The 18,868-nt window shown below is 40.8% G+C and overlaps 1 protein-coding gene across 2 annotated transcripts in view; it reads right to left on the reverse strand.

The window, feature by feature from the left end:
• The window catches only part of DOCK2 (dedicator of cytokinesis 2), a 413,468-nt gene that overhangs the window by 230,110 nt on the left and 164,490 nt on the right, over nt 1-18,868 (reverse strand). For both annotated transcript variants that reach the window (XM_042947072.1, XM_042947066.1), the window contains exon 27: nt 1,829-1,924. In XM_042947072.1, the coding sequence (XP_042803006.1) occupies nt 1,829-1,924 (96 nt within the window). The remainder of the gene's footprint in view (nt 1-1,828; nt 1,925-18,868) is intronic.

Genomic DNA, 18,868 nt, shown 5'->3' on the forward strand with positions numbered 1-18,868 from the left:
GCCATCTTTAGGTCTAGCTCTAAAGAAGAGGCATAAAGATTAGGGAGGTAATAAAATGCTTATCTCGGGCATGTTATGGAAACCAGAGACATGGAAGCTTATAACTAAATAAGATATGGTGAGACTTCTAAGGAGGAAGGATGGTAAATTAGAAAGTGACAGAGACCAATTTACATGACTCTCTGTCCCAAGAAAGCAGGAGTACCTGGCCCTGAGAGCCCTCTTTATGAATGTCACCACTCCTTTAAATTTACACAGTCTATGGTAAGTAAACATGCATTGACATGGCTAAACAGAGCCAAATGGGTCTAAAGAAAATGTTTACCCTCTGTTGTTTCTAGGGATCAAATCCTTACTTGCCCAGCTTTTGCTGAAATAACACTCAGCCCCTTGCTCTGTATCCATGAAGCAAGACTAGAGCATATCGACAATCAACATCCCAAACCTAGCTGAGATCCCAAACTGGCTTCCTGAAAGCTGAATCCAGCTGTTCAGGGCTCAGAGAATGTTTATAAATATAGTTTCTTATTAGCTGCCAACACTTAAATATCAGGACATTTCACATTTTCAGCTTCTCTTGAGAAGCTGGGAGTTTTGGCAACTATATGGCCCAGTTCCATATGGTGTCAATCAATCACAGCTGGGTAGCACTTGTCCTCATTAAACATTAGAGTCCCTGCCTGGTTCATTCACTCATTCATTCACTCATTCATTCAACAAATACATATCAAGTACCTACTATACGCAGGGCACTGTTGTAGGGTCCGGAGATACAAATGAACAAAACAAATGAAATCTTTACATTTTGGAGCTCATTTTATCACAAGGAGAGCAAGACAATGAATCAATCAAGGTATACATATTTTTCTAGGTGGTGAAAAGTACTAAGAAACATAAAGAAGTAAGGTGTGGAGCTTGAAAGAAGATTGAGAGGTGCTGGGTATTATACACAAGGTAGTCAGGGCAGGGAAGCCTCTCTGATTTGGTGACAACTGAGCCAGGATCTGATTTACATGAGGAAATAACCCCTCAGTCCTGAGGCAGAGATAGGTCAAGCTGAGGGAACAGCAAATATAATCATGTTTTGTGTGTGGGAGAAATGAGGCAGAGGACATTTCAGGCCCTAGCAATGGTTTGGATTTTATTTTGAGTGAGATGGGAAACCACTGGTGAGTTTGAGCAGAGGAGTAACATAGTGGAACATACTCATTTATGTTGGTGACTGGTCCCCATAAGCATTATTTTTGGCCCTCGATTTAAAGCAAGATGGGCAGAGGTTAAAGGGTTAGAGATGGACTCTTTCCGGAGAGGGAAAATAATCAGACTATGAGGCAGGAACCTCCTGATCTTCAGAATGTAGCATTTGTACAGAAGAATAACCCAAAACTTAGCAGTGACTTGAATTAATTGACATCTACGGGCAGAGTTAACATACAATGAATCCACTTAGAAAACCAAGCACACAAGACACTGAGACTGGGCATTGTCAAAGTCTATGTCAAAAGAAAAGGCTCCTGGTGGATGTGAATGTGGAGCATTCTGTCTGGCCACTTACAAAAAGCTTCTCTCACTCTTTAATCTTTACCAGTGACATTCCATCTCCATTGGCACACTCACCTTAGTTGACAAGTCTTAATTCTTGTTTTATTTCAGCAACTTGAGTTAACTCTTATGTTATCCCAACTCAGATAAGAAAAATCTAACTACTGTACTCCAAAACAAAGTAATGATTGGTGCTAGGCTTTCAACATAATCTGGAGTTCCAGAAAATCCATTCCTTGACCCTGAACAGTTTGAAACATTTGACAAGAGGAAGAGATGTACTCACAATCAGAACATGATCCCGCCCCATCGTGATGACCGTCCGATTCACTGTACGAAGAAGCTGGACCATGATTTCTTGGATATGGTGGTAGGTAAAGGCCTGTAACATAGTCAGAGACATCTGTGTGACAACCAGACATTGTATCTGCACATCTCTTCCAAAGAACATCCAACAGTGGTCAGATGTGGTCATCACCAAGACCTCCACCACCACAACTGCTATCACCACCACCACTATCATCATCACTGTAGCCATTGTTATCATACCTCCATGACCATCATCACCTGGCACTGGGCACGAAGAATTTCATTAACCACCTTAACTATAAGGTAGAGATTAAGAGCCTGAGTTATGGAATCAGAAACTTTTGTTGTAGAATACTAAGTACAGAATTATTGTGCTACATTGGCTGAGTTACTTCTCTGAACCTTGGTTTCTTCATTGGTGTAACAGTCAGGATCTAACCTGGGATAGGTAGGGCATTTACTGCAGGAAATTGGTTACATGGGTGATGAAGAAGCTGAGTCACCAAACAAGATTACCTAGGGATCAGCACTAGAAGGAAGTCATTATCACCTCTGAGCTAAAGGGACAAATAGACGAGGTAGTGTTTCTGGAGTCCAAGACTGGGTTTCTGTGATGGAAACTATAACCTTGGGGGAGCTTATGCAGTAGAGGCTGCATTATCCATCTTGGGGGAAATCCATGGTGAGCCTGGTTACAACATCTACAGGGTACTACCCACTTTAAATGCAAGCCACTGAACCTTGGGTAGAACTTGTCAATGCTTTCTGAGCATTTGCCATGGTGAGCAAGAGTTTTATGCATGATTACAACACAGATTCACTACATCCTCAAATCCTCTTACCAGCATAGCCTTAAGGCACAGAGTTTCATCAATGCATATCTGGGATGGTGGTCATGGACAAGTGGAAAGGCCACTTGGAATTCTAAGATCAGCAGCTCCAGGTATGAGTTCCAACTCTGCCCTTACCAGCTATGTGGCCACACTTGTAACTTAAACTCTGAGTCTCAACTTCATCATCTACAAACTGTGGAAGGTTCTCTCACCAGCCTTTCAAGGTTGATGTGAACTTAAAAGTGACACATGCGGGGCGCCTGGGTGGCTCAGTCAGTTAAGCGTCGGACTTCGGCTCAGGTCACGATCTCGCAGTATGTGAGTTCGAGCCCCGCGTCGGGCTCTGTGCTGACTGCTCAGAGCCTGGAGCCTGTTTCAGATTCTGTGTCTCCCTCTCTCTCTGACCCTCCCCCGTTCATGCTCTGTCTCTCTCTGTCTCAAAAATAAATAAATGTTAAAAAAAAAAAAAGTGACACGTGCAATTTGAAACAATGCACTCACCTAATTCCACTGCAGGAGATTCTGTGGGTCTGAGAAATAGCCTGGGCATCAGTAATTTCTGAATTTTATGTGGGTTATTCTGATGGCTGAGAACCATGACAAACGTACTGTGAAGCTCTACAAATGAAGGCTGGAATATGGAAACGACCTGTGTCTCCAGGACCCAGCCAGAGACTGACATAAACAAAATGCTAAAGAAATGGGTGATTTAAAAGGTGGGTAACTACTCACACTCGTTCCTAAGTACCTCATTAACCTTTGCTGCATTCACTTCAAATGTAGTTTGTTTTTTAATGTAACCAATGAAAGGAAATAGACTCATAGTTGGGGGAGGGAAAAAAAAAAAAAAAAGAAAGAAAGAAAGAAAGAAAGAAAGAAAGAAAGAAAGAAAGAAAGAAAGAAAATGTGCTTATTAAAAAGCCCCCTCACCTCCCAACATGCTCTCGGTGACTATTGTTTTCCAAAGATGAATAGCCCTGGGCTTGCTTCCTCTCTCTGTCCCATACTTGCTTCTTTTGCACTTTGGCTATAACCCCCAATTCTCCAGCCCTGTAGAGCTCACTAGCAAGACATCTATCAAAGCATATATTTTACAGCAACAGCAGTCTCATGCTCCATGGGGTCCAGCTGGACCTCAATCTCTTGCTAGATTCTCTTACTAGATTAGGTGAGCTCCCCACAACCATCCAGCCCTTTCCCCACATCTACTCAGGGGTAGGGGTGAGAACATCTCCCCTCACTTCTTGGCTGTAGGTCAACCTCTCTCCTGATTCCTTCTCCTTTATTTCTTCAAGCCTTTTTACTGACTTACAATCTCCTATTTCTTACATTACATGACTGTGATGCCTATGGTAATAACAATAATAGCTAACATTTCTGAGTTCTTACTAAATACCTGGCACCTTGCTAAACGCATTAACTCATCTCACAATGTGATGAGCAATATTACAATCTCCATTGTTCACATGTAGAAACTGAAGCCCAGAGAGGTGAAGTAACTTGTCCAGAGTCACACAGTTAGAAAGTTAGGGAAAAATGATTCAAACCCAGCAGTCTGGCTCTAGAGCCTGCTCCCCACCCAGGCAGACTCAACAGGAACACAGATCTCTGGCTGCTACTTGCCAGCCTCTTTCCATATGTGAAGATACATAGACCCTGACTTCAATTGAGCCAACTTCTAACTGCCTTGAGTGACTTCTGATCTTTTCTCTCCTTTTTAGAAAATCTTCAGTGCTATGTATTCATGACTCCCTTATCTTTTCTGCATTCCTTTGCAATTTCATCAACCTAAGCCCACTGCAAATTTATATAATGGTTTCCATTTGATGTTATTTTTTTTCCAGGATTACATCTCTTCTTTTACCAACAGAGATAATAAAACCCCTTTTCTCTTGACCTCCTGCCTCCTGCTTCTTTTAAATAGCCATTTCATCTTAGTCCAAAAAGCGGCAATTAGACTGCTCAGGAAGTTTGGTATTTAAAAGTGGAAAACTGTCAAATTCAATTCATTTCACTCTGAAAGCTCCCAGTATGAGAGGCTGTATAGCAGAGTGTTTGGGGATCAGACAGACTTGAGTTTGAATCTCAGTTCTGCTAATTTGAGCTAGGTGACCTTGGGCAAATTACCTTTATTCTCTGAGTTTCAATTTATTTATAAAATGTGGCAAACTTCATAGTATGTGTTTGAGGTATAAATAAAGTAATGCAGGTAAATCCCTTGATATTAAGGGTTGGCACACAGTAAGCCCTCAATAAGTGGTGGCTGCAATTCATATTCCCCTGGGTCTGCATCAGCATTCAGGCTAGGCTTACAGATTCTCAGCACGTAGCAGAAAATGCAGAATAAGGCAATACATAATCTAAACTCTGGATGATATCGAATGTCACCTAAAAAAATGTATAGCATATATGCAAATAGAAAACTTTCAAGATGATAAACCTGTGCTAAGCAGTAAAAATGCAGCCACAAATCACCTACTGTTAATTGCTCTAGTGCCAGGCAAGTGGAGGGAATCTCTAGGAAAGTGTCTTCTGGGCTCAAACTAAGCAGTGGCTTATAATTGAAAAGACAAAGTCAGTCTTCCCTTTATGGGCCTGGCAAAGATATTAATCCATCCAACCTAAACACACTGCAAATAGTAGTGATTTTTCTTCTTTAATAATTACAGGCTGTGATACCTGGATGGATCTTGGAGTACTTTCTATAAGTGAAATCTTGTACATAAGCCCTGTTATATATAACATAGTGGAAGGAGAGCTGGAAAGCTGGCGGGGGGCGAGGGGGGTTGCTTCTTGCTTCACTTGAGGCCCTATGCCAGCCCTTGGACTTTGCAGAATGCCATTCAGAACCGATCCCCCACAATGTTTCCAGAATAATAATAGAACATACCATACATGAGATGATTTTCAGCAATAATATATAGACACAGCATTTTCAAACACTGAATCAAATTATGCTGAAGGTATCCTCTTTTTTCATTTTTGGTTCAACCCTCGTTTTGATCTCAAGCAGAAAAATCTCCCTTTGATGTGAATATGTCTTTTTTTCCCCCTTAAGTTTATTTTCTTATTTATTTTGAGAGAGACAGAAAAAGTGCAAGTGGGGGAGGGGCAGAAAGAGAGGGAGACCAAGAATCCCAAGCAGGCTCTGCACCATCAGTGAGGAGCCCGATGCCAGGCTTGAACCCACAAACCATGAGATTGTGACCTGAGCTGAAACCAAGAGTTGGATGCTCAACTCTGAGCCACCCAGGTGCTCCATTTCTTTAAAAAATTTTATACTATATTTTCTCTGATTCATGATTGTCTCTTATTTTTCAAAATTCTATTTTTAAAAGTTTGCTTTGCCTCGCAGAGTCTCTTTCCTCCAAGTTGTTTCTCTTCTGTTTGCTTGTTTTGCACTCTTTTTTTACATTCAAATTGTTCTCTGTTCTCTGGAATGGGTGATGGTACGTTCATATTTTGGTGTGGGTAACTGAAAGGCTGGTTGCCAACTCTGAGCATGTGAGTAGAGCTTGTGGTCTGTGAGCTTCTCTGCAGGGTGAACCAGTTGGGACAGTTAGCCAGAGAGTCTCAAATACTCAAATATACAAGTCTTTTTTTTTTTTAATTTTAACATTTTTAAATTCTTTTTGTTTTAATTTTTTTAAAGAAAGAGTGAGCACAAGCAGGGAAGGTGCAGAGACAGAGGGGGAAACAAAATCCAAAGCAGGCTCCAAGCTTTAAGCTGTCAGCACACAGCCTAACACAGGGCTCGAACTCATAAACTGTGAGATCATGACCTGAGCCAATGTCAAACCCTTAACCAACTGAGCCACCCGGTTACCCCTATACAATTCTTTCTTCTTGTGCTGCTCAGATTCCACACACAGGCATTCTCTCACCTCTTGCCTGAAGGATTAAGCGCCAGCTGTAGCCTTCCAGAAGCCAAGTGGGACAAAAGTGTCTGAAGCTTCTGCTTCTAGGAGGCATACTTTGATTGATACCTTGTTTCTAGTATGGCATCGTTGACTTCCGTTTTGATGAGTGTCTCCTAGTCCAGCCCTGTTTTTTGTTTTGTTTTTGTTTTATATTAAATTTAATTTACTGTCAAATTGGTTTCCATACAACACCCAGTGCTCATCCCAGCAGGTGCCCTCCTCAATGCTCCTCACCCACTTTCCCCTCTCCCCGACCCCCCATCAACCCTCAATTTGTTCTCAGACTTCAGCCTCTACTACAAAGCTGTTTTGTCTTTACAGATTAAACCTCCAGTGACCCAGCTGCACCGAATCAGGCTGCTTCTTCAACAGCTTGCAACCGTCTTCCTTGTTACAGTTCCTCTTCGTCATCCCACCTCCAGGGGGACCTGGTACTACCACTTTCTGAAACGTTGGGGGAATCTTTGCTTTAGATTGGATGGATGAGTTCTCAGCTTTCCCCAATGCCAGCCTATGAATTACCTTTCCTGGGCCTGCTAAGTCACTTATTCACTTTCCATATGATATCCACCTTCTTTTAGAATCCTCCCTTATCTTCCATATCAGGTTTTCATGAGGGAACAAAACATGGGACTACAGTTTATGTATCATCTTTACAAGGGGTTTCTACACCAAATTTTTGAGTTTAAATGTTTATAAGTGAGCCGATATTATTCAAAATATTACAAGTTCATGTGATAACGTTAAATAACAAAAAATGTGATTGTGTAATGCAAATGGCTGAGGTTTTGAAAAGAGTTCCAGTGCAACCCCTAAGTTTACAGAAAGAAAAACTTCAGCACTGAGAAAGGGGGTGGGGGTGGGGTGGGGGTGGGGGAGGTCATGTGACCAGTGGCAGGTAAAGTCATCAGAGCAAAAATGAAAAACCAGTTCTGCTGAGCAAGTCCGGGCCAACAGCTTCCTCCACTCCAGCAGGCACACAAGCAGCCTTGGTCCTTGCGTTCATGCCAAGAACAATCCCAGGTTCTCCACCTGCTTTGTCTTTAGATCTCTTTAATAGGAAGATAAAGATCTCAAGGTCACAACTACAGAGTTAAATCCAAAGACCTTTTTTTTTTTTTAAGCCAAAAAATAATGCATTTTCTGACCACAGAAACAGCTACAATCTATGGCTGCTACTATTTTTCCCTGCTCTGCGTTTCTATGTAAGAGGCCTTTTAAACTTCTTTCTTATCTCAAAGGAACCACAAACACTTAGCTAGAAAGAAAATATCCTAACTTTCAAAAGATAGTAACAGTATCATCTAAAGTAGAGTCACCTCTTTCTATGACCCCTTGAGGCAATGTGATTTTCCTTTTTTTCTTAAACCTGGAAATTGCTTCTTTTTTTTTCTTTTCTTTTGAGAGAGAGAGAGAGAGAGAGAGAGAGGAGAGAGAGACAGAGGGAGAGAAAGAATCCCAACCAGGTTCCACACATAGCACAGAGCCTGACGCAGGGCTTGATGCCATGACTGTGAGATCATGACCTGGGCTGAAATCAAGAGTCAGATGCTTAACCAACGGAGCCACCCAGGCACCCTGGAGACAATGTGATTTTCTCATGAGTTCTAGGCTTAGTGCTATCTGCCTTCTTTCTTCTTGTTTGAAGTAGTTTCCGTCCAGAAAGATTTGACTTTAACTGTATAACACTGCATTGTGGGGAGCAAGTGACAGAGGCTGCCAGGGATTAAGAGGAGAGGGAAGTGGGGGTCAGCAAAGTCTAGCAGGGGGCTTTGTCACTCCTCATCATCTCTGCCTCTCCTACCCACTGGGTGACTTCCATTTCCCAGGTAGGACTTAAGCAATACCTTCATGTGGTCATAGGTGTCTCTGAACCATAAGTTAGCCTTCTTGAGAAGGGGGGAGTTTGAGTTGGTGGCAGAAAGATATAATAAAGAGGAAAAGAAGATATGAGTCCTCATCCTGACACTGCTATTACCCAACAGTCTTGAGGTCATACCATATGCCAGGAACTGTGCATGTAGATTTGAAACCTATAATCTACTTTTTTTTAAGGCCCAATGAAGTCCAAGATGAAATATGAGGATCGAGAGGTTTATAAACTTGCCCAGACATTATCCACTCCTAAGTGGACACGTCTGAACGCAAGCTCAATTCTATCTAATTCTGGGCTCTTTCCAAAGCATGGTGGTGGTGCTGGGAGGTGAGAGCGCTTTGGATTCCAGGCTTATAACTACCACCGCCTCCATCTTTTAGGATCACAGAAATGAATAGATGCAGCAGCACTTTGTAGATGATAAATCATTCTGCAAATTTGTCCAAAGTTAACAATAAGACAAACATTTGTGTGCACAGCTGTTTATAGCATATTGTATTGCTTTTAATATCTAAATGCACCAAGCAAGATAAATATCCCCAAGTCTGGGATCCTATTATATAAACAACAGCTTATCCATGCAATAGAGTAGGAGAAGGTAGATATGCCTTGATCTGGACAGATATCTTTAACACACTCAGTAAAAAGAGACTACAGAGCACCATTCGTAAGCCCATTTATGTTTGTGAAAAAAATATTTTTCTATGTCCAAAAAGTCTGTAAAAATAATGGTACCCCGGAGCAGAGGTAAGAACGAGAGATGTGAGGTTAGAGGGATAATTTTACTTCCTGTGGTTTGTTAGAATTTTTCATAATAATCATATATGATAATAAAGAATATAGAAATTTTTCCCAACAGGAAAAGAATGAATGCCAGTCTATACACCCAAGAAATCGTATTCACAGGGATGGAGTGGATACACAGCAGGGGCCACAGTGTGCTGCAGGCAGGTCTGTGGTGAGGCACGAGGCACGAGGGCACTCCCCATCCCCTAGACCCTCCACCCCATGCCAAAGTTGCCATAGAATCCTGGTGCTCACAAGTTGGAGTGAAGTTGTCAGTGTTACTGAGCTGACAAAAGAGCGCTACAAAGTAACACGGATTAACCCTTTTAAAAAGGCACAAGTATGAAATGTTTTATCCACTTATCAAATGCTTTTAACTTCCATTTTCTAGAAGATAGGGGGAAAAAATCTACTTAAAGCAACCAGGAAAAAGCACAAAACCATCACGTCCAACAACAAAAAAATCCCATTGTGCTTAGAGAGAAACGTTGCTGTTATTCAGATCCTGTAAGTTGCTTTGTGGGAACTTTTATTAAAATACACTGGACCCGGGGCGCCTGGGTGGCTCAGTCGGTTGAGCGTCCGACTTCAGCTCAGGTCACGATCTCGCAGTTCGTGAGTTCGAGCCCCGCGTCGGGCTCTGGGCTGATGGCTCAGAGCCTGGAGCCTGCTTCCGATTCTGTGTCTCCCTCTCTCTCTGCCCCTCCCCCGTTCATGCTCTGTCTCTCTCTGTCCCAAAAATAAATAAACGTTAAAAAAAAAATTAAAAAAAAAATACACTGGACCCTCCAACCTGCAGCCTAGAGTGAAAAAAATTAAGCCTTCTTAGGTCTGTAAGTCTAACATCTCAGCGCTGATGAATGGAGACTGGTTGGACCCACTGATGAAGATGTACCATGGAGATGCTCTACTTTTGTGTTCAGTTCTTCAAAACGGGAGGAGTCTATGAGATTGTATAAGGAGAAGTGGATAAAGAACACAAGTAACAATTGTTGAATTCTTACTGTGTGCCAGACTATGGACTGTGTGCTTTGTATTTATAATTTCAGTGTGTCTTCGGAAAACCCTGGGACAAGTATTACCCCAATTTAAGATACAAAATAAGATTCATTCTGATTGTTAATACCATTTAGTATTTATTGAACACTAAATGTATGTCATTTACCATGATAATACTGTTTTATATGAACCATCTCATTTAGTTCACAGAATAATCTTAGAAAACTGCTATTCTAATTCCTCCTATATTACAAATGAGGAAATTCAGAGGTTAATGTAACTTGTCCTAAGTCACAGAATTACAAGTGATGGAGGTGGATTTGAATACATGTCTTCTTGGTTGCTAGGCTTATGTGTTGTGTACACAGGTATTTACAGAAATTTTGTATTATTTACAACATCTAAATGTAACAAGCAAGATACATGTGCAAACGGCCCTACAGCAATGGGCTCCTTTAAGATTTCCATTGTAGAAATGGAAGTTTGTAAACTTTTTGTAATATTTCAAAAAAAATTTAACAGAAATTGTACACTCATCCATCTTCAGTATCACCACATGGGCTTGTTAATTACAATGTCAAGATTTCTTGTTTGCATGAGAACTACAGGTCAATACTCTGTTTAACTCTGCTGGTCAGAAAATTCAGAATGGTGCTTATATATTATTCTTTTTTTTTAATTTTTTTTAACGTTTTTATTTATTTTTGAGACAGAGAGAGACAGAGCATGAACGGGGGAGGGTCAGAGAGAGAGGGAGACACAGAATCTGAAACAGGCTCCAGGCTCTGAGCTGTCAGCACAGAGCCCGACGCGGGGCTCGAACTCACGGACCGCGAGATCATGACCTGAGCCGAAGTCGGCCGCCCAACCAACTGAGCCACCCAGGCGCCCCTTATTCTTTTTTTTAAAAATAATGAGTCAACACATCACTTGACATTTAATACATGTTTCTTGTTTGGGAGACAATGCATTTTAAAATGTGCATCCAGTGAAAAACGGTGGGTGAAAACTGCTTGGTGGTGACAACATTTTCTATTATTTATCCAGAAAGTCATTCAAAATGTGGCTTCTGTGTCTCCATGCCAGGGCTGCCTGATGAGCTTTCTCCCTCCCTCCAATACTGACCTCCTCTCCATCCCCTCCATTGGCAGCCTAGTGTTTCTATTCTCTTTCCTTTGTTTACTTTTGCTTTATGCCTTTGCTTTATCACCATACTTCATCCCTGATGCCAGGATGGCTTCAGCCACAGGCAGAGAAGTTGCCTGTGGAGATCAACATGATTCTTCCCCACCCCAAATGAATTCCCAAATATATCTCCAACTGTTTATTGATACTTGAAATTCCATGGAGAGAATGTCATTCTTTGACTTAAGGCTAATTCTCTCCTGTTAAAATGCAGCCCTGATTGAAAACTTTAAAACATTAGAATACAAACCCCTGTGAGTTAAGAGCCATAACACATCCACTACTATAGGTAGTGCATCATCCCTGAATTCCTTGAAGATAGGGATTAAATCTGGTTATTGTTTTAGGTTCAACACCTAGCACAAATACCTGGCACACAATAAGGAATCACCACATCAATTTAATTTAATTAATTAATTAGAAAAGCTCACATGAAGTGTCAGGTAATTTGTCAAGATGCAAGGAGAGGTTCTTAGATGAGGGGATGGAATCAGAATGGAGATTCTGGAAGCTTCTGGGCATGGACTTCCTCAATTGTACTGATAACACAGCTTGACCTCACACAATGACTAAAGGGTTCTTGGACAGGAGAAAAGAGGAATAAAAAAATATACACAATCTTCCACCCTCCTTCCTACAGTGAAAATACCCATAATCACCCAGCCATCCTCCAGAGAAAGAACATAGACATCAGACAGCTCACTTTGTGATGAGTGATCTAGTTTCCTCACCAGGACCTCCCCAAATCAAAATCCTATTGTCCTCTTTTTTTTTGTAAAATGGAATCTCTCCCCACAAATCCCTCCCAATTCAGGTAGGCATAAAACTAATTCAGAGACAGATCTCATGAAACACCCCAGTATCTTATGCCTCAGCCAAAACTCAGAGCCCACTCTCACTGACTGCTTAGGAACTGATAACACCAGAAACTTTAGAAAAATTACCATCAATGCGAGGCTTTAAAATCTTCCTGTCCAACCTCTTTTCCTTTGCCGGGAAATTATGGAGAAAGTAGGCCAATTTAAAATGTAAGAGAATTGACCAGCAAAAAGCAATAAATCTGAGGAATAAATGTGAATCCTCTGATCTACGTGTGCAGTTACACAGACATCAGTGCTGTTTTTTTAGCTCAGACTGGATATAATTAAAACCCTCTCCAGAATCTCATCTCAGAACAAGCAATAGAGGCTTGTGCATCTCTCCATGGTGCTGATAAAACACTGCCTTCTAGAACTAGGGCATTTCGCCTCTTGAGAAGTATGAAGTCTCAATCTCTCTCTCTCTCATGCTCTCTCTATATCCTTCTCTCTGTCTCTATATCTCCGTCTCCCTTGACCACCACAGTGTGTGTCTTTGCTTTAATTTTGATAAAGCATTTGCAATTTATTTTATTTTTCCATAATTGTAATGATGATTTCAATGTATTTTTATACTCCTATCATGTATCTGATATTTACTATCATCCCCACCCAACTCTTTTTGGAAAGTTTATGTTGTATGTTCCCTCTTCTACCACTATCTCTCTGTGGCCAACCTATTTCCCACAACACATTTGGAAGGGGGAGAACTAGTTTATTTTCTGATTTATTATAAATTTTCCAATTTGATCTATGGTTTCTGGTGGTTTTTCTAGATGAAAAGAAGATGCCCACCTTACTTCCCAGTCTCCATAATATACTCAGCACCACCACTTATAACCCATATCCCTGGTCCTTCCCTGATCAGCTGCAAACAGGAAAGCCTTTCTTCTGAATGTTCAGCTCCTTTATATGCTCAGCCAGTGACAGCCCAGCCTAAGTGGTTAGTATAACCAACTCAGCTTGAAACAGATCTATGTGTTTATTCCTAGAAGTACACTAAGAGTTTCTTTCCAATGAGCGTGTGGCATCTAGAAGTAGTATTCTGCTTTCAGTGTTCCTAGGTCTAGAGATGAATTTAGAACTTTGGGGCAGTGCCTAAACATTGAGTTGCTGCCCCACCCCAAACTCCTGTCCTACAAAAATGAAATAGCCAGGGTAGCACTCATTATCACTCAGTATCTCCAGAAACATACCTTGAGTATCTATTTTAGTAGTTGATACTATGGCTGCATTTCTAGAATAACCTAGGGACTTTCTAAATATATAAATATTTTCATGCCCAGGTTCTACCCCAGACTAACTCTAAATCTCCAGGCATTGCTATTTTTTTTGAAAGCTCTTCATATAATTCTGATATGAAGTGGAACTGAATACCACTGACTTACTAGGTGCCATGCTCTGTCCTGAGTTCTGGGGATTTTGGGACAGAGAAAGCCTAGTACCTGCTTTTAAGAAATAAGTCCATTGGCAGGGTATTACTAGGGAAGAGCCATACAGTGAGGAAAGGCCATAACAGTGTTATCACAAAGTGCTGAGTAAACTCAGAAAAGACATAAAAAACCTAATCTAGGGGAATCTGGGATGATGTTCTGAGGGAGGTGCTATTACAACCAGCCAGGTAAAATCTGCACTTGATATGCTCTTTGCTATAATAAGTAGGGCTTTATAATAAGTGCTTTTCTCTAATAAGAGTATAATCTACCAACACATTACTAACCCTTATATATTCTTCCAACCCCTTTCCCTCAGCCTGTGTCAAGTCTCACCCTGCTCACATACATTCTTACCTGCTCCCTGGAATTCTGATTATGATCTTCCCATAATCACAATGTCTTCATAAAACAGAGTTTACCACATCTTAGCCTTGGACTGCAGGCCACTCCTTGAGGAAGTTCAGCCCTTTGAGTCTGGTGAGATTTTATTTCTTTCAGGCACTAACCCAGCTATCCTAATCATCTGCAGCCAGCTCATCCTTCCCACAGAGAGCAATCAGATGGGTTTTTACCTGTGTTTGAGATCCCCTTCTCCCCCCCGTCACCTGCCAATCTCCTACTCAAATAAAAAAAAAAAAAAAACAGTTCAATAATCATCTTCAGAAAGCCTTTTCCCACTCGACCTCTCTCAACCCCTACCTCACCCTAGGTAGGGTTGGTTGTTTTTTTTTGAGTTCTCACAAAACCTTACTCAATATTTCTTTGAACTAAGGTACCACATCTATCAATTTTGAGTGTCCTAGTGTAGCATCCACCAAGTACATGTATAAATATGTGAAGCGAATGTGTCAATGGATGGATGGATGATTGGACAGATGGATGGAAGGATAAATATATGGGAAAATGATACTCCTAAATTTATTTTGTATCTTATCAATTCAGAGTTTAGTGCAAAATAATAGATGTGCTAAGTTATCTCTTCTCAAAGCAAAGATGCTTTCTTTTTCTTACATGCACTCTTTCTTTTCTTCTTTCACTATTTACCCTATAACCAAGATGTGGTGTTATAACTTGTCTTTCAGAGTAAGTTTCAAGTAGATAAATAATTAGTCTTCTGAGGGTATTTTGGAAGATTATAACTATTCCTTTCCAACCTTCCCTGAACTGTGTCATTCCTTGCCCCTAGATATGAAAGCCTTCCCTCTGCTCCCTAAAGACTGGTTCTATTCACAGAAGAAAAAATATTCCACTTTTCACAGAGGTTGCTTTCAGACTCTACTTATCATATTTCTAGCAACTCTCCATGAGTTTCTTTGAAGCATATCTGCCCTTTATTACCTACCCACAGCCACAGTGACAGTCAAGCCAGAGGAAGACATAAACAATACCAGTCTTGTCTCCATTTATACATTTCTGATACCTCACAAAAATGTGTATGATAAATTATAGTGTCTAACAAAATCAACTAACTCTTTTATCTCCTAAGATTACACCTCTAAATTATGTGGAGTTTTAAAAAATTCACTATTTACTGCACAAACATTATCAAAAACAAAAATGACATCATATACCCATAAGCCCAGCCCTGAAACATATCTAACTTATTGTTCTATAATGCCTTCAAGTCTTTTTCATGAAACTCTATGCAGCATGTAGACAATTTGTTTCCTGCTTTTTCCACTTAACATGGCATAAACATTTTTATTATCATACTTTTTGGCCAAAGGGAAGGCTCTGTTTGTACTTACCCTCTGAGGTGGCATAGGGGAAAGATTTAGATATAGACAGATTGAATTCTGGTTCTGCCAATAACTTGCTAGGTACCCTAAGTCTATTTACTTAAACTCCTGTAAGCCTCAGTTTGTTCATCAGTAACATGGGCACGATAACAGCTAACTCACAGAATTGTGGTAAAAATTGACATCTGTATATACGATGCTTGACAGTGTTTGGCTTAAAACAGGCATTCATGGATGTGTGACTCAGGCGTAACAGTAATATTTTTAAAACATGGATCTATCATGAATTAGAATACAAAGTACACACAAATAATTAAGATAAAACACAACGTTGAATTAAAGTAAATTCCACCTTTGGGTTCTACCCCCAGAACACTGAGAGTTTGTATTCACTCGCCTGAAGTTAGAGATACTTAGGTAGAAAAGCTTGAAAATAACTGAAATCTATCAGCACTCTTTCATAGACATATTTGAGCGATCTGCCTCAGATCACAGACTGTCAGGACTAGAACTGGAAATAGAGCTCACATGTCCTCAAAAGCTGCTGAAAGGCTTTAATACCAAATATCACCTTTCCTGTTACCACCACCTCAACCAATACAGCACAAAAAGGAGACATGATTAATCAATTAATCAAAACTTTTTTTGAGGGATTACACTGTGGCAAAATGAAAGAAGAAACATAGACTAGGTATCAACATGGTAGTCACGACTAATAAAATATTAGGAAGCAGTAAACTAATGCTCAGAGAGGCCATGGAACTTCTCCAAGAGCACACACTTAGCTAGCAGTGAACTTGGGAGGCTGAATCCACATCTGCATGTCCCCATAATCTTTCAACTAGAATTTAACTCAATGAAAATCATCAGATATGTTCTGACTGCCCAATCTGTGCCAGGTGCTGTGTAGGATATGGCAGTGAACAAGATATATACAATCCTGGCATCCAAGGGGCTTGTTGTCTAGATGAGAAAACAGACCACTTAAAGGTGAGCAAAGTGTGGTGAGTGTCAGGTAAGGGAAAGCACTTACAATGTTTGTAAAATATTCAGGCAATGAGGACATGTAAATGTGAGCCTCTACTCTTTGTCCCCAAATTCAATTACACTATAGGTTAAACATGCTTACACAGGCTGGCCTGGGAATTTGACCACCATTACTCTTCTGCATCATTTCTGTGGGAAAATGTGTGCTGAATTCTAAACTGATTCAGGAGCACAACAATGCTCAAAGCTGGGAGCACAACCATACTCAAACTTGGTACCTGCTTTTTATATGATGTTTTAATGCATCAGCAGCAGATTTACCTTTCTCATTAGCTTCTGCTGACTATCAAACATAAAATTAGCATCAGCATGTATTTCTAGAAAGTAGAGCAACTGGGATGGGAGGATCAATCAAACCACAAAGATTAATTATTGAGTATCTGCTTGGAATTCGGCACTGTGCCCAGAAAGTGCAGAAATATAGAAGAAATATAAGACTGGGTCAGCCCTATCCTTAGAGAGCCTGTGAACCAGATATAGGATATCCTATATCTACATAGGAGTAATTCCAGGAAGTAATAGGTTGTGTCAAAATTTCGAGAGACTGGGGTGGACATATGACTGTGGAATGGTTAGGTGAATCAGAGATCAGGGAAGTTAAGCCCGGCTTCAAAAGACAGCTACAATTTAGATATCTGGGGAGAATTCATCATGGCAGTGGGAGGAGGTTCATCATGGAGAAAGGCATAAGATAAGATGGGTTCTGAAATAATGAATAGACCATTGAGACTAATGTTGGGAGTATTGGGGAATTAGGTCTTACAGGTAGTTCTGAATGAAAGAGCATTTTGTCTTAATCACTTTTGTGTTCCCAATGCCTAGAATGGTACCTGGCAAATAATGGGTCCTCAGTTAATATTTAGTGAGCTGTGAAATAGAAAGACAATGCATTAGTTGAAAAGAGAAAATAATTTTTAAAAAGTGCTAGTCCTCTTTCAACATAAACCAGACAAGCATAACATGATAAGAACAAATGTAAAACTGCACATAATTAAGGGCTAAATTTGATAGTAAAGCCAAAAGCTGTCAGAATGCAGCAGGGAAAGTAAGAGGGCAAAAAGAATCTGTGATGATTTTTTTCTTCTTTTTTTTTTAGATTATTTATTTATTTTGAGAGAGAGAGGGGGAGGGAGGGAAGGGGGGAGAGAGAGAGAGAGAGAGAGAGAGAGAGAGAGAGAGAGAGAGAGAGAGAGAGAATCTCAAGCAGGCTCCATGCTTTCAGCACAGAACATGACATAGGTCTTGATCCCATGAACTGTGAGATGATGACCTGAGCCAAAATCAAGAGTCGGTCACTTAACCAACTGAGCCACCCAGATGCCCCTCACCTGTGATGATTTCTTTTTTTTAAATTTTTTTTTAATGTTTATTTATTTTTGAGACAGAGAGAGACAGAGCATGAACGGGGGAGGGTCAGAGAGAGAGGGAGACACAGAATCTGAAACAGGCTCCAGGCTCTGAGCTGTCAGCACAGAGCCCGACGCGGGGCTTGAACTGACGGACCGCGAGGTCATGACCTGAGACGAAGTCGGCGGCTTAACCGACTGAGCCACCCAGGCGCTCCACCTGTGATGATTTCTTAATGGAAGAGGCAATTTCGTCAGGTTTATTAGGAAGGGTAAGGTTTGGCTCTCAGAAATCACAATTCAGATGCTCACAGGGTGAGGCAGATAACACAGACACGAGAAACCTAGCATCTAGAAGCACGACAGGAAGTGATGGCACTGTGGCTTTTACTAAATAAGTTGGTGAGCCAGACAAAATATATGTGTGGACTAGATTCAGGCTGTGAATCACCAAGTGGACAACTGGACGGTGAAAAGAAGAGAAAGAGTACATTCCAGATGGAGGAAGGGGGTAAAGGACAAAGAAGACAGAGCATGAAGGCCTGGGGGGAGCCCCAGAGACTGGTCTCACTAGAATGCAGAATGTTGGCTGAAGACAGTAGGAAATGGAGTTTCAGGAGAGAAAAGCTAAGCTGAGTTTGGATTCCAGGTAGAAGAAAAGGTAATAGATGGAGAGTCAAAGATAGCTTCAGTATGCTGTGTTGCTTGGAGAAACTGTGCTGAAATTAAACATCTTATTTTCTAATCTGAGCTGCTAAATCAATGACCTTTATCTCTAAGACCAATGTTGCCTGAAACTTCCTGAGAATATGTCCATTCTAGAACTCTTCGATTGTTTTCTGAAAACTTTTCCTGTTCTATTGCCAGCTGCTGCCCCCAGATTGTACATGACAGTTGGGGCGCTATAGAGAGAGCTGTGGATCAAAAGCATCTTCAAACACAGAGCAATTCCTTCCTTGCTTAACACATTTCACTTAAGGATTTACATTTACA

This window comes from Panthera leo, chromosome A1 (genome assembly GCF_018350215.1).
Source record: "Panthera leo isolate Ple1 chromosome A1, P.leo_Ple1_pat1.1, whole genome shotgun sequence".
Lineage (NCBI taxonomy): Eukaryota > Metazoa > Chordata > Mammalia > Carnivora > Felidae > Panthera > Panthera leo.